The sequence below is a fragment of the Spodoptera frugiperda genome, chromosome 19, assembly GCF_023101765.2.
Source record: "Spodoptera frugiperda isolate SF20-4 chromosome 19, AGI-APGP_CSIRO_Sfru_2.0, whole genome shotgun sequence".
NCBI classification, from domain to species: Eukaryota; Metazoa; Arthropoda; class Insecta; order Lepidoptera; family Noctuidae; genus Spodoptera; species Spodoptera frugiperda.
In genome coordinates, this window is record NC_064230.1 from 3067923 (window position 1) to 3087847 (window position 19925).

Consider the following 19925-nt stretch of genomic DNA (forward strand, 5'->3'; position numbering starts at 1 on the left):
TCATGAAAAAAGTCTGCGTTTGGCCACCAACCCGCTTACTGACAGGACGGCGAAGCGAAGATGTGGCCGAAGATGGAGCACACAGACTTAGAAAATACCTATTCACTCAGACCTTGAAAAGACCCGGGTTGTATTTCTCAGGAAAGATAGAAGCCGGCAAATTGTTCCATTCCCTGGCTGCACGGATTAGGAACGTGGATTCGAACCGTTTCGTTCGCACCCAAGGGAAGTCCACTCTGTAGGGATGATAGTGGGCCGACTTTCTACCATTACAAACATATTTTTAACTACATATTATTTAACCATGAATCTACATATTATATGAATAAGGCCGTCGGTATAGGACGCCCTAGATAGAAATATATCGACTAGATTGGTGATATATTAAAGAAGAGCCAAATTAAAAGTACCTTTAACCGACGAGCATGCATGAAAAGACTTATGACTGTTAATGAAGCGAAAGAGGTGTGTAAGATTCGTAGCAATTTGCGTTCCATTGTCTCTGCCTACCCCCATGGGAGACAGGCGTGAAGTTAGCTAGGTATATTTAACCACGATTTTCTGTCAAGCAAAAAACAACCTTATTTCAAACATTTTAGGTTCTTTTTCGAATGTAGTCGTTCCACATGTCAACAGCTGTTGTTTTTGAGCCAACTGAAAGGCAAAGGTCATCATAATGTTATTCCAAATTCAAAATAAGTCGAGCAAATATTTTTTTATTGAAATAATTACGTAGCGCCATCTTTTAATCGATTATGGTAACTTAATTACGTTATAAAAATATAGATGGCGTTGTAATTAAAATTGTAAAGTTTAATGCTAATTTGCAATGTGCAAGTATAGAAATCATGAATAAATTAGTTTTAAATACACAATACTGTTATTGCTATGTATTGGGAAAGAATTTTATCGAATTTTAGTCATATTTTATACGTACTTAGACAAAAAATATTAGTGAATTTATGTAGGTTACTAAAATATCTAGACACACGGCAGTGTGTCCGCCAAGTTCGAGCAAAAAAACCGACACACCGGCCGTGGGTTATATTACACGAACCATTTCGGGCCAAGTTCGACCCACCTATAACTCAAAATCTATTTTATCTACGCATATGAAATTTCTAGTATCTATCGAGATCTACTTACTTATCTAAAATACAAAATTTCATTAATGTACCTATTGTAGATCTTGAGATATTGACGTCAGAAAATCGCTATTTTTACTATACACTCACTGACTGACTCACTCACTCACTCATCAAAAACCTAGACCACTTCCAATAGTCGTAACTTGAAATTTGGCATGGAGGTAGGTCTTTAGGTCAAGGTAAAGGAAAAAATCTGAAAATGGCCAAGTGTGAGTCGGTTTTAAAAATAATGAAGGTGTAAATTCATACCCCTAAGGAACTAAAACAAAAAAAATATCTATATCTTCCAATGGTCGTACCGACCTAAAATTCGTTACGAAGGTTTGTATTTAGTCAAAGTAAAGTAAAATAAGAAAAAAAGAAAATAAACCTTACAAAAATAAATGAAATCCCACCCAAAACATAAATGTGAAAGGCTGCCAAGTTCGATAATATTGGAATGCTTCGCCTATAAAAGAAGTGAGATCTAAATAAGTACCAAGTTCCATACACAGACCTCAGTTAAAAATGATATAACTTGGCAAGTTTTAATAGAAAATTATATACTTGACTCATTGCGTTTAGTAGGTTCATAACAAAGTGTGTGAAAACTTGCCAACTTGTTATATCATTTTTAACTGAGGTCTGTGTATGGAACTTGGTACTTATTTAGATCTCACTTCTTTTATAGGCGAAGCATTCCAATATTATCGAACTTGGCATCCTTTCACATTTATGTTTTGGGTGGGATTTTATTTTTAAGCTCATAGGCCACAGATAGACAAGAAGCCGGCAGTGGACAGTCACGTACTGTTAATATTGAGACAAATATTATAACCTCTATGTTATATACTCTAGTTTCTATATAACATTTTTTAAGTTACATTAACCAGTATAAACTGACCTCTGAATGTGTGGAAAGATCATACAAAGCGAGACCATGGTAAACTGGTTGTGTATAGCTCCATGCAGCAAGCTAAACCAACCAGTATAAACTGACCTCTGAATGTATAGAAAGAACATACAAAGCGAGACCATGGTAAACTGGTTCTTTATTGCTCCATGCAGCAAGCTAAAGAATCTAGTATAAGCTGACCTCTTAATGTGCGAAAGTTTCATACCAAGCGATACCATGTTATATTGGTTATGTATAACTTGATGTGTCGCCATAGCACGTCATGTTACACTTGTGACATATGATTAGTGTTCTGTGTGTATTGACCAACACTATTGTGTAGGTACTGAGCGCAAGCGGAAGCGGGTTTTGTAGGGCCATTAAAACAGCGAGGAAGCACAAGTATTGGAGTTCTTGAGAAAATGTTCATATTTTTATAATAACTATCGTGAGACATACTAAATTAACTTAAAATCACGGTTTACTCACGTATATTAATGGCGAAAAGCTCTACTAGTTTCGAGTCACAGAGGGACTCTTCATCATAAGCAGCATGTGCGAATGAAACAACCAATCAGAGCGCCGAACGAGCTCGCGTTTCGATTTTGTTTAACGTAAAGTGAACTCGTACTAAGGGTAAAAGCGCCGAACGCGCTCTCGTTTCGATTACTTTAAACGTAAGGCAAACTCATACTAATGGTACTAGTAATACAGATGGGGCCCAGTAGGGCTGTTGCCTGATCCAGAGCTGCGGACTACCTAGCGGGTTTACCGGGGCTCCGGCTCGAAAAGCAGGAGTAGGAACGGGTTAGTTTTAGTCAGTAAGAGTCTGACACTCCCTCTCACCTCACCCAAGGCGGGATAAGTCATTGGATGATTTTCCCCTTAAAAAGGGATTACTTGTAATCTATCCCCGCTAGTTTAGTGGGCCTACGCGTGTAATATCAACATGTTAATGCATCGTGACTTCCTTTTTATCGTCAACTAGTACGGTCAACAGAATCGTCCACACACACACGTAGGTACGGTCAGAAAACAAACTATACTACGTTATACTTTTGGATTCGCTGTTAGAAACTCAGTTGTTAAGTCATTAAACAACAAAATAGTCTATATTTTGGTCTTAAATCGTCAAGTGAATTCCAAGCTAATTAACTTAGCTGACTAAAATACTGTAGAATACGACTCTGTTAAATATTAGATAAGGTACTCTATAAATGGTCAAAAGAAAAAAGGTTTTGTTTTGAACCCTTAATTGACTCTGAGTAGGACAGTTAGTAAGTTATGTTTGTGTAGAAAATATAAGAAGCCAGAATTCCCGCCAACAAACTCCGAAGTTTGGCAAACTAAACTGTAAAACGAAAAATGTAATGAAATCTATATATTAATACGTGATGCAAAAACTTTGGACCGCTTTTTACGAAAATTGCGCGGACGTAGGAGTATAAAATTTGGTACACTTATAGTTTATGTGTAGGAGAAGTGCAGGACGCTAATATTTTTCAAAAATAATGCTTATAAAGTACATTAAATTAATAAATAAAACATTACACCCACATGCATAGTATCTGATCGTATTTGACAAAACGTCAAAATCGATAGACATTGCGATGATATTGACGTCTCATATGAATAGAGTTTTATAAAAGAGTTTGTTTGAGTTTGAGTTAAATAAAAATTATCCTTGAACGTATGTTAAGTGGTATTGTAAATTAAATCGTATATGGTTGAATTTCAACCACTAGGCGACCACTAGTTATACTAAATAAATAAAAAAAACATGATGAAAGTTCCTTCTTCTACATAGGAATCTACACCTTGGAACGAGCAAATAGAGCAACTAGAGGACTGACCGACAGACAGACGTTGTGTTTTTTTTTAATATTGTAATATTTGCTTTGACTTTCAAAAGTGCCTTCTCGGTCTATTTGAAATAAATTATTATAACTTTGACTTCTGTATACTCCTATTACTCCTATTTCAATATGACAATATGGATAAGTTTCCACAGTAATAACTATGTAACAGGTAACTACATAGTTAAAACTGTATGAGTCAAGTTGAGTTTGGTATAGAAAAAAATATTTGGTTGGTACGGTTAGCAGAAGCACAGCTAAAAATGACGTTTTACTGTCATTATTTTTTAAAAAACGTACATACACAGATCCAAAACAAATATTTACCGTTGTGTGAGTAAAGTTGCCAGAAGCCCAATTCCCCACTTCTCAATCTTCCCAATCCCCGATTCCCTACTAACCCTTAAATTCCTAACAAAACACCAGCAAGGCATTTGTAACGCCTCTGGTGATTCGGGTGCCCATAGACGGCAGCGATTGCTTACCATCAGGTGATCCGTTTGCGCGTTTACCGGCTTATACCATCGCGGAAAAAATCGATGATATGTTTTTCCATTTAAAGTCATCTTTTCGGGACTCCGGTTCGAAAAGCAGGAGTAGCAACGGCGTGGTGTTTAGTCAGTAAGAGCCTGACACTCTCCCGCCTCACCCAAGGCGGGAGAGTTCATTGAATGATTTTTCCCCCTTTAAACAAAACAAAAAGTTAGTAATACTGATTGTAAATAACCTGTCACAACTTTAAAATCGCCATTTGACAAAAAACTAATTGTCTTTAAAACAGTTTCATCTTAATAATAAAAACAAACGATCCAACGATGCATTTCTTAATAATGGTAGCAAAAAAAGTCTAGTAATAAAAATATGAATAAACTTGACACAGTTTGTTTTGCCGACCGTACCTACGATTGTTAGAGTTGCGACGTAGATACAAAGATATCATTTGAAAGATGCTAGATGTGACTTCAATTTTTTATTTAATTTTTTTCTTAAAATTTTACCCACACTAGGATTTTCTCAAAGTCAAAATTATTTATTTCAAATAGACCAGGAACTTTTGAACGTCAAAGCAAATATAATAGTATTAATAAAGTCTGTCGGTTAGTCCTCTAGTTGCTCTATTAAAAAACATGCTCGTTCCAAAGTGTAGATTCCTATGGAGGAGAACTTGATCCGGAGCTGCGGACTACCTAGCGGGTTTACCGGGGCTCCGGTTCGAAAAGCAGGAGTAGGAGCGGGGTAGTTTTTAGTCAGTAAGAGTCTGACACTCCCTTTCGCCTTGCCCTTGCGAGAGAAGGCATTGGATGACTTTCCCCCCTTTAAAAAAAGGTTCAGATTTATCAGAGAGAGAGCTGCTTCTCGGTATCTGTCTATTATATAACCCTTTATGACACCCACGGCAAGAGCTTATAACAACAGCACTTTACTCTGCCATAATAATATTATGTTAATATCACCGCGAAAAAAACATGTCACCATTATTTTTTAATTCTTATGACGCCATAACAGTTGTGGGATCAAATAAAACTTTATGGGCATAAAGGTCGGCTAATCACAACCTATTTGTTGGGACCGAAGCTAAATATAGCACACAGCATTTATGGTAAATGTTAATAATACTCATTTTAATGGTGATGATGCAAAGGTATAAAAATTAACGTGTTTTTCGGCGTTCACAGCAAATGTTAAGAGTTTCCGAGTGGATTGCATGCAAATATTTGTTTGTTGCTAAGTTTAGTTTAGTGATGTTTTTGTTTAATGAAGTGCAGTTTTGTTTTGTGGTGTTGTTTTTATTATAATTTGACGAGGTGACGGGAGAGTAGAATATATTTTTTTGTGGTATTAGTCGGTAAACGAGCAGACGGATCACTTGATGATACGCAATCACCGGTGCACATGGACATCTGATACACCAGAGGCGTTACAAGTGCATTGCCAGCCTTTTGGGGTGTTGGGAATTTAAGTCTTTGATTGCTTTATTTTTCGTTATTGGGGAATCGGGGATTGGGACGGGAGGTAATTGGGCCTCCGGTAACCCCGCACTCACAACGAAACACAACGCTAGCAATGTTTCACATCGGTTTTCTGCTCGGCCGTGGTATCACTCCGATCGAGCCCATTCGTGCCACACATAAATTCATTTGTTAAAATCAACGTAACCTCCCCATTACAAGTGCGCTCAAGCCACATCTAGCGTCAGTGTGCGCGTGCGCATTACACAATGCTGTCACAGCCTTCGGTTCGACCTTGGGCGTTTTGTTAACCAATTAACCAGAGCTACTGTATTGCTTACTGCTTTACATACGACTATATATAAATAACACTGTTATATAATGGCTTTTTTAACCTGAAAGGAGGTGGAATCTGAAAAAATGTAGGTACATAATTTACATTAACCAGAGCTACTGTATTGCTTACTGCTTTACATACGAATATATAAATAACACTGTTATATAATGTCTTTTTTACCCTAGAAAGGAGGTAAAATCTGAGAAAAGATGTAGGTACATAATTTACATTAACCAGAGCTACTGTATTGCTTACTGCTTTACATACGAATATATATAAATAACACTGTTATATAATGTCTTTTTTACCCTAGAAAGGAGGTAAAATCTGAGAAAAGATGTAGGTACATAATTTACATTAACCAGAGCTACTGTATTGCTTACTGCTTTACATACGACTATATATAAATAACACTGTTATATAATGGCTTTTTTAACCTGAAAGGAGGTGGAATCTGAAAAAATGTAGGTACATAATTTACATTAACCAGAGCTACTGTATTGCTTACTGCTTTACATACGACTATATATAAATAACACTGTTATATAATGGCTTTTTTAACCTGAAAGGAGGTGGAATCTGAAAAAAATTAGGTATATAACTTACCTAAGTGACCAAACAAGCTATGTTGCGACAATAACCGCGTCATGGGTCGTGAAATGCTGCTCATAAATATGAGCCTCTAACACGGCTTGAAACTAGTCGAGTTCCTCGTCAAACAGTTACGTGAGTAAGCCGATAACATAATAATTAATATATTAGGCATTGTTTTTTTTATTCGGTAAAAACTAAATGCTTGACTACAATCCCACCTGATGGTAAGTATGTAATCGTTGATTGAATGTTACAAAAACCAAAAATTAAGGGATATATATTCTTCTTTTTTTATTATTCTTTTTTACCATTGTTAATCTAATTTATCTTTACGTCTTTAGAATACAAATAAACTTAGAATTCATATTTATAAATAATAATCTTTATATAAGGAAAATCTATATACTTTTCTAAGGTTAACAATAAGAGAAATCTTCAAACAGCCTTCGATTTTATCAATACTAGATAAGAATATCTTAAACAGTATAAATGTGGGAGAGCCATGCTTCGGCACGAATGGGTCGGCTCGACCGGAGTGATACCACGGCCTCACAGAAAACCGAAGTGACGAAACACAACGCTTGCGTTGTGATTCCCCAACAACCCTTAAATTCCTAACCCCCAAAAGACCGACAACGCACTTGTTACGCGTCTCGTGTATCAAGTGTCCATTGGTGGCGGCAATTGCTTACTATCAGGTGATCTGTCTGCTCGTTTACCGACTCATTCTATTAAAAAAAGTATATTTCTAAACTTATCATACTATCAGCTATCAGTGATAGTTCATTTCTGGACTACGAGCTTCCTCTACATATGAGGTTTTGCCATAATCTCTACGCTTAGCAGGCGATTTGGATATCGCAGTTTAAAAGGTTCAGGTTTATCAGTGAGCCGCAAGATAATCTCTGGCTACCGTAAACACGGGTCTGCAGACGACGAGCAAGGGTAGCTCGCCGCCTGACTAGAACCAGACATCGAGCGTTCAGACCACCACAAATGGGGCCCAGTAGAGCTGATGCCGACTCAGAAGTGCGGACTGCATAGGGAGTTACCGGGGCTCCGACTCGAGAGCAGGAGAAGGAACGGGGTGGTTTTTATTCAGTAAGAGTCTGCCACTCCCTCTCGCCTCGTCAAAGGCGGGAAAAGTCATTAGATAATTTCCCACCCTCAAAAATAATGTTTATCAAAGAGCTGCCTTATGCTGCACGGTCTCTATTTAATGAGGGGTATCTTAGTATGGTCTTTCAACACCCTCGTGAAGAGTAGCGTCACTGACAAATATATTCTACTCTACTACCACAAACGTACGCACGAAAACAGCATTTTAAAACCTAAAACTCGAACGAAACTCAACAATTTCGTAATCATACGTGACATTATGCAAATGGGTCACTCTCCATGTTTTAACTTTAGCGATATCTCATAATAGATCTGTAAACTGAAATAAGAGCTAACTAAGTTCTTTATTAATGCAAAATAAACCATTGAGACTGTTTGACATTTTCCATTTTGGCATGCTATTCTAAATGTAGTTAAAAATAACTATTCACGTCTCTAACGAAGATGCTTTAAACCTCGTGATCCAGTAGTAGAATTTCCATATAACCCGGCAAAATTGAAAACGAACCACAATTTAGCAACGCTCACAGAATAAAACAGACTACTCAATTTGTCAGCATAATTTGTCTAGTATAGCGCGGCTAAATTAAAAAGGTTATGTTTGTTTCAAATTCGGTTTTGTCATAGAACATCTTAATTTGGTCGGTTGCTCGATAACAATCGCGTTGAGAATCTGTGATGCGCGCTGTCAGTAGGTGAGCGCGCGCGACCGAGGCGCATGCGTCTGTGACTTTTTAAAAATTTAAATACGAATTTAGAACCGTGGGCGTTGCGTGTTCAGTCTATTTTTGTGAAAAAAATATTACGTCGACCATTGAGACGGGAGTGCAGTGAACTCTATATAAAAAAAAATAGTGTTTTTTTTACGATAAAGATATTTTTCTATATCAGTGTTGGTTTTAAGAAAAGTGGTTATTTAATTTGGAAAATTTAGTTTTTTGGTAATTTTCATTTTATTACTGTTTTCTTAATACTAGGTGTAAATATAATTGAAAGTGCTTGAATTGATATTCATTCAGCTATTAATGCGAGGCGAGGATGTAGCATTTTTCCTTTACCTTGAATTAATAATCAACTATAAATTAAACGTGAAACTGCTTTAGATTAGCTAGAAAAGGGCTTTTTTTAAGGGGGAAAAATCATCTAATAATGCCTAGCGGGTTATCGGGACTCCGGCTTGAAAAGCAGGAGTAGGAACGGGGTGTTGTTTAGTCAGTAAGAGATTGACACTCAAGTCAGGAAAAGTCATAGAAGAGTGAGAGTAAGAGAGTGATTTTCCCTTCTTAAAAAAAGTATCTTCAATTATCACTGAAAACCTAATAGTAAGCTATAATTTGCCAACCAGTGTACTGAACCCGAAAAACCTAGCTCTATTTTTTTTAAGGGGGTAAATCATCCACTGACTTCACTCGCTAGAGCGAGGCGAGAGGGAGTATCAGACTCTTACTGACTAAAAACCACCCCGTTCCTACTCCTGCTTTTCGAGCCGGAGCCCCGTAAACCCGCTAGGTAGTCCGCAGCTCCGGATCAACCTCGTTCGATATCCTTGTGTCATTTTATTTTTGATTCAATGACATTTTGAACGAATGCATTGTTTATTTTTTCGCGCGCTTTTAGCTATGCATAGACTATACACGTTTTATTTTACTACTCGTAGTTCTATTCTAGGGTTGGCAAAGGTATATAATTTTACGGCCAGGTGTAGATGAGCTGAGTGAGATTAGTAAATGTAAATTTTTTTAAAAACGTTGCATTTAATAATCCTGTTAATGGAATTATTTATTTAGAAGCGATTTTAATCAAGAGTAAAATTGTAAAACGTTATTTTTCAAGTTCTATTCTGTTATTGTCTCAGATTTGAACAAAATCTGTAGTGTTTTAGGAATAAAGGAATAACAGACAGACAACAGTCAGTACCTTTACGTTCGTAGCTCTGAGACCAGAAAACCGACGTGAAACAACTCTTGCGCTGTGTTTATTGTGTGAGTGAGGTTACCGTAGACTCAATCACACCTCCCCAATCCCCGAATCATCAACAATCTTCAAATTCTTAACCCCCAAAAGGCAACGCACTTGTAACGCCTCTGGTGTTTCAAGTGTCCATGGGCGGCGGCGATTGCTTACCAACAGGTGATCCATCTGCTCGTTTAAAAAAACATTTATTTATTATTTACTTCGCTTAGTATTTGTACTAGGACGCTGTATGATTACATAATCCCGTGTAAATACTATAATTATCTCCGACAATTGTGTCCGTCTGTCAGTACTTATCTAATAACTGAAGAGACTGTATTTCTCACTACTTTATTTACTGTACAGGTGCTAGCTCATCTCAATATCTTGATACTAGCTTCTAACCGCGGCGTCACCCGCGTTTTCATGAGATAAGAAGAAGCATAAGTGTTATTCTAGACTATAATCTACGCCTGTTCCAAATTTCGTCCTAAACCCGGTAGCGTTTTTGATGTGATTGAATAACAAACATACAAACAAACACATAAACATAGATTTTCGCTTTTATAATACTTATTAAAAAGAAGAAAATATAAAAATGTTTTATAAACAAAAAATACCTAATCATAAACTGAAAAGCTGAATAGTACCTAGCTCTACTTATGATTTAAATCGGAAACACCTTACTTGACTAAGAATAAAGAGATAGAGTCTCTGTAGTTTTTTAATAGCTTTGCCTTTTTTTGATGGGTAAAATTATACAGTGACTTCTCACGCCTCGAGTGAGGCGGAAGGGAGTTTCAGACTTTTACTGACTAAAAACCACCTCGCTCCTACTGCTGCTCTTCGAGCCGGAGCCCCTGTAGTCATCTTGTATCATTCATCCAGGATCATACTACCCCTGCTCCCATGTAATCTAGTCCCACACACGTGGAAAGCAACCTATCATTTAGCCACTGCACCAACCATGTATTCAACTGTTCTATAATTAATATACCTTTTGCCCGACCTTTCTACATACACGTGTAACTTTACTGAATAAATAATATATTACGTTCTACATTCTATATAAGCTTTTACAAGCGGTTTTGCCCGCTTTCCCGGGATAAAAAATAGCCTATAATATCTTCTATATCTTCTATACTAATATTATAAAGCCGAAGAGTTTGTTTGTTTGTTTGTGTGAACGCGCTGAATCTCCAAAACGACTGGTCCGATTTGAATAATTCTTTTTCTGTTGGGCAGTGCATTTATCGAGGAAGGTTATTTATTGGCTATAAAACATCACGCTCGCACGCGGGTTCGAAACTTACCAATGGCAAAATTAGCAATGTGATATTTTCCGAGATATTACACACCACTGACAAACGGTGAAGGAAAACATAGTGTGGAAACCTAAGATATTTATATTAAAAACTAACAAGCCAAGAACTCCGTTTCGCCACCAATGATTTTCCCTGCTTTCCTGCTTTTCTCTTGAATTTTTCCTGAAATTTCTTTGCTATAAACCTCACGGAGCCCGAGACCTTTCCAACGAATGCAAAACCGTGGAAATCGGTTCGTGCGTTCTGGAGTTATAGCGTCAGGAAGGAAAACTCGACTTATTTTTATATAAAAAAATAAATAAAAGGAGTGTTGTTATGTCACATATATGTATGTATATAAAGGTGTAAATAGAAATTGAATGATAGCAATCAATCAATTATATACCTTATGTATACACACACATAGCATTGATTTAAATGAAACTGATTCATGGCGTTGAACAATCCCATAGTTGGATTCCTATAGTCTCTTTTTTCTATTTAACAATAAATATAACAATGTTTAATAATAATATATATTTATTTATATATAATTCTTCTATAAGTGTGTATGTCACTGAACTTCTCTTAAACGACTGGAGTTTGTGTGTGTTCAAGGGGATCTGAGAATGGTTTAGATTCACAATTTTGTCCGCTGGACAATGTTTTTTTAATTAATTTTTAATTTATTAGTAGTTGTTGATTTTGGAATGTTTTACATTGGATCCGACAAATTTTCTAATTAAAGACGTGTAGACAGGACAACGTCTGTCGGGTCCGCTAGTATAGGTATAATAATATAGTACTTCTGGACACAGCGCGTATTGTCCGGAAATACCTCTCTCTTGACCCCTGACCGCCGGTAGCTTGGATTTATCCCGTTACTGGTGGGCTAATGCTTTTTATATTTTTAAATGTTTTCTTTTTCTAATTAAATATTCAAAAATGTAATCAACAAGTATGGTAAATAAATAAAATACCTTAAATTACTAAACAGGGATAGGTAGATAGGTCTATACTACCTACTATAGTAATATTATGAAGTATATAATTATGTATAGTAATTTTATGGTATAATCCGGTAATCGAGCAGACGGATCACCTGAGGCCTTAGTTTGCTATCACAATTGTGTCAGAATGGTCGATCATTGAGCAGTGCAAGAGGGAAGGAGCTATGTAGGTTGTATAGCTACTCCAGGCTAGACCAAGGCCCCTGATGGTAAGCAATCGCCAATATCCATGGACACACGAAACACCAGAGGCGTTACAAGTGCGTTGCCGGCATTTAAGAGGTTAGAAAATTGAGAAGTTAGAAAATCAAAAATAGGGGAGCTTGGGAAGAGGGGTATTTGGGCCTCTAGTAACCTCACTTACAGAACGCAAGCGTTGATTCACGTCGGTTTTCTACTCGGCCGTAGTATCACTCCGGTCGAGCCGGCCCATTCGTGCCGAAGTAATTATGGACAATAGTTAAATTGTAAGCGTGGTGGACAAATGTCACAGTCAAGTAGTAGGTTAGCTGACTGACGCAAGAAACCTTGACATGGCCGTCCGCCGCCGCACTTTTGTTAAAACATACATAAAAACAATGGATACACTTTTTGGGTTGAGGTGAAACAAACACTTTTTATTTTTTTGTCTCTTTTAAAACAACGTTTAGTCGTTAATTTGTTGTCTACTTGATTCTGCCAGCGTTCCCTGTGGGATAAAAAGTTCTATGTGTTATTCCAGACCATAATCTACCCCTGTTCCAAATATCATCCCGATCCCTTCAGCTGTTTTGCAGTGATTGAGTAATAAATAAACATACACACAAACTGGTATCCGTGGGATAAATATTAGCCTCTATTTTATTCCAGAGTATAATCTACCCCTGTTCCAAGTTTCATCCCAATCCCTTCAGCCGTATTTAAGTGATTGAGTAACAAACATACATACAAACACGTGCCTGTGGGATAAATAGTAACCTATGTGTTATTTCAGACCACAATCTACCCCTGTTCCAAATTTCATCCCGATTCCTTCAGCCGTTTTGACGTGATTGAGTAACAAACATACATACATACAAATTTTCGCATTTGTAATAGTATTAAGATTTTGTAGTTGTGTGACAAATCTTTGTGTTTATTCCCGGGTTAGGTTTAAACTTTAAAGGGTCATTTTTTGACGCTCTTTCTCGGTCAAATGTGTAGTCTCTTGCGATCGACGACAAATCGATTGAGATACTATTAGTTTCTGAGAATTCTATTAGTTTCTGTCACGCAATTCTAATCCCTCAAACTCCAAAAGGCCGGCAACGCACCTGTAACGCCTTTGGTGTTTCAAGTGTCCATGCGCGGCGGCGATTGCTTACCATCAAGTGATCCGTCTACTTGTTTGTCGCCCTAATATTCTAAAAAAATACTTGACTGATTTTCAAAACCGTTTCCTTTATCGAATCGTATTAATTTAAATTAATAGAAAAATAAATAAAAATATAAAGAAGAAGGAACGCAATCCATACAAAATTGCCTCACGTCCTGCAACAAAGATATTTTGTTTTTCATAACAGCGCCTGAACTATTTTCACTGCAGTTTTTATGCAGGTGTAAAAAAAAATTAAGTTAGGTACTGGTACACCCACTTTTCACTATTTATGTTATAAGTCCCATGTAATAGGGGGTGAGTCTATTACCAGCCATATACCGGGCATAATTCCAGACCAAATCAAATTAAATCACTTTAATGCATCCATAGTGTACAGTGTGGTGTACAATTTTAAACAGTAATATGTTCCAACTATGGGCCGTTTTGGGCACTGTCGAAGTACTCCATGGTTTTTTTTTGAGGGGGAAAATAATCCAATGACTTCTCCCACCTTGGGTGAGGCGAGAGGGAGTGTCAGACTCTTACTGACTAAAAACCACCCCGTTCCTTCTCCTGCTTTGAGCCGGAGCCCCGGTAACCTTTTACGTTGTCCGCAGCTCCGGATACTCCGTGCTACTACTGAGAAATTTTGAAAATCTGTAAAGCCCAGTAGCTCCTAGTTACATGTGGAACGGCAAGCAAGGTCTGCTTACCTTCTGGTAGCGTTCTTGACGGTGCCATGATAATATTTAGTGTAAACACAGCAAACTGAGGCAAATTGTTGACCTTGAGCTGTTGCGAAAGGCATAAAAACATACTTAGCTTACGTTGTGATTTGTCTAAATTATTCTTTTATAACGTTTTCGTTGATGGACAAGCGTTTTTTCTTATTAGGTTATTGTTCAGCAAACGTAGAGTTGTCTATCCTTTTTTTTTGAGTGGAATATTATCCAATGACTTCTCCCGCCTTGGGTGTGTTTCAGAGTCCTACTGACTAAAAACCACCCCGTTCCTAATCCTACTTTGAGCCGGAGTTCCGGTAACCCGTTATGTTATCCGCAGCTCCAGATCGGGCATCAGGCTTACCGGGCCCTATCTGTGGTGGTCTGGCTTTTTAAGGCGCAGAGTGGTCTATCCTGCATGATTATTGGCAGCCTTTATCTGTTAACTAAGGCCGTAAACTCCTGTTTAAGGCAGATTTTCCATCAGACATGTGCTATGCTCTGTTACTGTGGATGCGTTTGGCTTCCACCAATCATATTCTTTGGTACACATAGCTTAGTACTGGTGGAAACGGACTCAGAGAAACTGTGCTTTTATATGGAAAGATGCGTGCTATAGATGGCTTCCCTACTATCAATACATCGCATACTCGAGCTGCGTATCTTCTTCGCACAGCTACATAGCTTAGTATCAGTGGAATCGGTCACATAGTTTCACAGCTTAGCTATTACATCTACATAGCTATATTCTCTGATGGAAAAGCACCGTAATACCGCGATTAATTTGGCTAATCATTCATTAACCAGTTGTTACCAGTCTATATCTCATTTTGATGAAGCACTTGGCATATAGAGCGATATTACGTCACAGTATCTCATGAATAGCTTTCATTGTGGGAGAGCTATGCTTCGACACGAATGGGCTGGCTTGACCAGAGTGGAGACCACGGCCTCACTGAAAACTGACGTGAAATAAGTGAGCGTTGTGTTTCGTTGTGTGAGTGAGGTTATCGGAGGCCCAATTCCCCCCTCCCAATCTTCTCAATCCCCGATTCTCCAACAACACTTAAATTCCTAACCCCCAAAAGGCCAGCAACGCACTTGTAACGCCTCTGGAGTTGAAATCGACTTGAAGTCGGATAACATACTAAAACCTTACTCAGTGTAACAAACACTTTTCTGCAAAGCGCATCAAAATCGGTTCAGTAAATCCTGAGATAATCGCACACAAATTTACATACATACAGGTTAAACGTAGAACCTCCCTCTTTTGTGAGGTCGGTTAAAAATCAACTCCACCTCTCTCTACACTCTCTCTACACAGTGTGACGTCTCACTATGCATCGTAAGCTAAATGTGTTTGCTCTGGTTACGCAATGGTGATGCTACAACTCAGTGCTCAAACCAAACGCTAGAGAGGTGAAGGTTGCTATATATTATTATAATTTATTTGTATTATTTATTGTTTATTTGTTTAATTTGACTGTGCTTATAACACAAATGGTGAAAAGTGGGTATACGTTTTTGTATAGCGGTATTACGCGCCGTAATGTGCACCTCTGCCTACCCCTTCGGGGATAATATATTTCTTTTATAATTGTCTTTAGTGCCTTGCCTTCCATATTCGGGTCAGGTAAAATACTGTAAGGGTTTTTACCGTACTGCTAAAAGTAGGATAATTTCGATTTTTCACTGGTGATTAGTGGGTGTTACATAGTGGCTGGTGCCTTTTTGTTCGGCTAGGAACCACTATTACTGACATTTTTTTCATTAGATCCCACACAAAAGTTTCTCCGGATTCGTAAGGTTCGTTCTCATAAAAATACTCAATTGATTTTAATAATCAAAAAGGTTAAATCTTGTGAATCTTTCTTATTTAGCGGACCATATTTTGCTTTCTGCGGACCATCGATTGGGAACTACTGCGCGATCTTATAATAATATCTTTATATTATTACTAGCTTCTGATCGCGAATTCGTCCGCGGAAAAAAAAAAATAGGGTTGTACTACCGGATAAGCACAAAAAATTTCATCAAAATCGGTAAAGCCGTTTCGGAGGAGTATGGCAACGAAAACTGTGACACGAGAATTTTATATATTAGACAAATCACATATATACCAATTCAAACACATAGGAAACAGTCATATTATATATATCTATCTGTACGTGTTTGAAAAAATATGATACATCACGTTTCCTAAGATAATATGCTATCATTATCATACTAGATCACAACAAGATAAGTATTCATTATCTCTTTATCAAGATCGTGAGGTCGACGCAAGAGTAAAATAGATTTATCACCACCGCCACTCTTGTTGCGGGTATGTGATACCCAAATAAGGGATAGAGACCAGGTAGCAATGCTGATTAACCTAAACATTTTAAACTGCGATCTCACCATGCATTGATGGAAGAGTCCCTCTGTGACTCGAAACTAGTAGAGCTTTTCTCCATTAATGTATGTGAGTAAACCGTGATTTTTAGGTAATTTAGTAGATACTAGCAGTTACCCGCGACTTCGTCTGCGTACAATAATGACTTGTGGCAGAATTTGGGCTTTGGAATTATTTGAATTTTCTTTGCTATAAACCTCACGGAGCCCGAGACCTTTCCAACGAATGCAAAACCGTGGAAATCGGTTCGTGCGTTCTGGAGTTATAGCGTCAGGAAGGAAAACACGACTTATTTTTATATTATAGAGAAGATGTCTCATGATAGCTCTTACAAAAATATAGTATTCTTAACATTAAATATCCACTTTTCTTAATACCAAAAAATCATGTTTACAGTGAAGTGAATCTAAGATGTGTTTTTGAGTATTTGATTTATCAAAGTTTACGTGTGAAAGTGACAAAATAAATTTGGATACGATGATCAACGAACATTTGGTCAATAACATGGCCTATTATGGTAAGTTTTTATGTTAATTTATATATTTAAATTATCAATACATGTGCGGGTCTGCGGACGGCGAGCAAGGGTAGCTCACCGCCTGACCAGAACCAGACCCGTGCGTACGGCGCGTCGCGTTCCGCGCGCGCCTCAAAGAGCCATCAGACCACCACAGATGGGGTCCAGTAGGGCTGATGCCTGATCCGGAGCTGCGGACTACTACGGAGAAATCATTGGATGACTTTCTACACCTGTAAAAAAAATGTAACAGGGACATCGGCACTGCTGTGTAGGCTCAACCGGAGTCATGACACATTATACCTATGTAAGGCTGCTTTTCGACCTGAGATGTGCTGTAGACGCGTTTGGCTTCCACTAGTGGAAACGGACTTAGTTAAGCAATAGCTTTTTTTTATGGAAAGATGCGTGGTATTTATGCGTGATACTGATGGCTTCCCTACTCGATACATCGCATACTCAAGCTTCCTCACACAGCTACTTTAGCGCGGCGCATCTTCGTATCACATCTTACTTGCATAGCTTAGTATCAGGGGAACCGGTCACATAGTTTCATAGCTTAGTTAGAACATCTTCGTAACATAGCTACCTAGCACATCTCTAGTGGAAACGCTTGCGTTGTGTGCAGTCTATAGCGTTAAGTTGCACCCACTATAGCAAATTAGTGACTCCTCTATTATTGCGGGTGTCCATTAGCAACTCTAATCACTTACCATTAAAATGTTCATCTGTTTATTTCCCAACATTTCCTATGAATTTGAGCCATACATTTTGTATGCCCGTACCACGTAAGCATTCTCATTCTCACACAATGTAATCATTAGCTCGAACTTACGCTAATATCCATATTGAAAGTTGAAACTAATGAAGTATAGTTGTCCCTTTTCATCCCTAAGGAAATGTGGGGACAGGTGCAAATTATCGAGCGAGATAGCGAGCGTCAGGTAGGCTTGACCTACTGAAGTTCTGCGCAAGTTTCATAGAATATTTTCATTTGATATTTTGTAAAATGAATGTAGCAAGGAAAATGGAGGATCAAAGCTGAAGTATATATGCAGTGCTTACTGCGCCTTCTTTTTGTTAATTCAAACTCAATTTCTTCATAATACGGTACTTTCCTACTACTTAGTCAAATTCAATACTTTTATCGTAATGTCAAAAATGTTACTTTTCTATGAATTTTTGTAGGAGATCGCAACTTATGACGTCATATTATTTATTATTTTTTGACTCAAATAGCATACTTACTTCTCTAAAATTCGCTAGAAAAATTAATTAATGAAAGTACGATTATTTTGGGATATTTTATTGTATTGAAATGTCAAAAAAAAATATTTTTGACCTAGGAAACTACCCAATAGGCGTGATTCCTACTAGTCAAATTCAATACTTTTTTCAAAACGTCAAAAACTATAATTTTCTATGAACTTTGTATGAAATACTCTAATATCGCGTCATCAGATTTTTACGTCAAATGGCAGACTTATTTCTAGAAATTTAGCTAGAAAAAATCGTAAATTAAGCTAGTTCATCAAATTTACGAATGAGAGTGTGATTATTTTTGAATAGGATTTTATTGTATTGAAAAGTTGTAATAAGTAATTTATTTTTGACCCAGTCATCCATCCCTATTTCAGAATCCCTTAAAGACTGTACATCAATACCACATCGAATCAGGTCATCTGGGCACTGATGTCCTACATTTCAGTCGTCATGGCAACGGCAGCCATATTGCGGTTGCCATGGTTACGCGCATGCGTGCTACGGCTATAGGCGTGTCGTGTATGGAGCAGGTTTGCGGTATTCTTGACATCTGAATGACCGAGTCTGTTTTTTTTTTCGGAAAAACTGACTTTTCATTGCAGTTTTTCGTGTTATTTTGACTGATCATGCTTTTAGGGGTAGAAAAGAGAGATTTGGCTTTGAAGCCTCTTAAAAATCGATCTCCAATTCATTTGCTAAGCGTGGAGATTGGAAAAAAACCTCATCTTACGTAGATGAGACCCATAGTCCATCAGTAAACTATCACAGACGGTTGATCAATCAACTGTTAACTTATTTAATTCTTTATTATACAAGACTGACTGCCAATAGAAAACTGTTGAAGGCAAATCCTCCGCTAACGCCGGTCACCGGTGACCACCACGGCGTTCAATGTGTTAAATCGTCATTCTTTAAATTTGATTAAATAAATTATAGCCTTTTGAAAGACTCGGTTCAAAGAGTAACTTTGAATTGTTGCAATTTGATCTTTAGATATTAAAAAATAGAACTCATAAACGTATCTAGCGAAATGCCGGTCTTAATATGTCCGAATACTGAAATGCTACTCAATTTTAAGTTGTACTTAAACATCGTGCTATCTCTGTCATTTACAAAGAATTTGTCGTAACCATACTTAAGAGCGACTTAAAATTAAGTGACGTTTGAGTATTTGACCATTACATTTAAAATCATTTCTTTTTTTTTCTTTTTAAAAAAAACGTTGCCCCACATTAGGATTTTCTCCTGTGTCGTGGGTGTGTTTACGAACATACAATTTCACATGCACATGACACCCAGACCCGAAACAACAATTTGTGGATCACACATAGAGTTGCTCCGTGCGGGAATCGAACCCGCTACACGTTGCACGGCAGCCAGTTGCCCAGCCACCGCGCCAACCGTGCAGTCAACAATCATCTCCATGCTTATCCCTTTGGCGAACAAAAAGGGCGTAATTCTGTAATATTTTAAAAGGTTACCCCCAATAGTTACTTAACTTAACTAAGGCTTAACTCCCGCTGATCCCAAACTGTAGTTATTGAT

At 37.6% G+C, this 19925-nt stretch overlaps 2 protein-coding genes across 3 annotated transcripts in view; one reads left to right on the plus strand and one right to left on the minus strand.

Annotated features, from left to right (window-relative positions):
* The window catches only part of LOC118281190 (zinc finger protein 880), a 218039-nt gene that overhangs the window by 155700 nt on the left and 42414 nt on the right, over nucleotides 1-19925 (minus strand). The gene's annotated exons all lie outside the window — the stretch shown is intronic.
* Nucleotides 1-19925, plus strand: part of LOC118281233 (translational regulator orb2) — a 76172-nt gene that overhangs the window by 25326 nt on the left and 30921 nt on the right. The window contains exon 1 of one of the 2 annotated variants that reach the window (XM_050700954.1): nucleotides 16991-17117. The exons of the other annotated variant lie outside the window; for it this stretch is intronic. Within the exon in view, the coding sequence (XP_050556911.1) occupies nucleotides 17078-17117 (40 nt within the window). The 5' untranslated portion in view covers nucleotides 16991-17077. Of the gene's footprint in view, nucleotides 1-16990; nucleotides 17118-19925 lie in introns of those variants that run through there. 2 annotated transcript variants of the gene reach the window in all.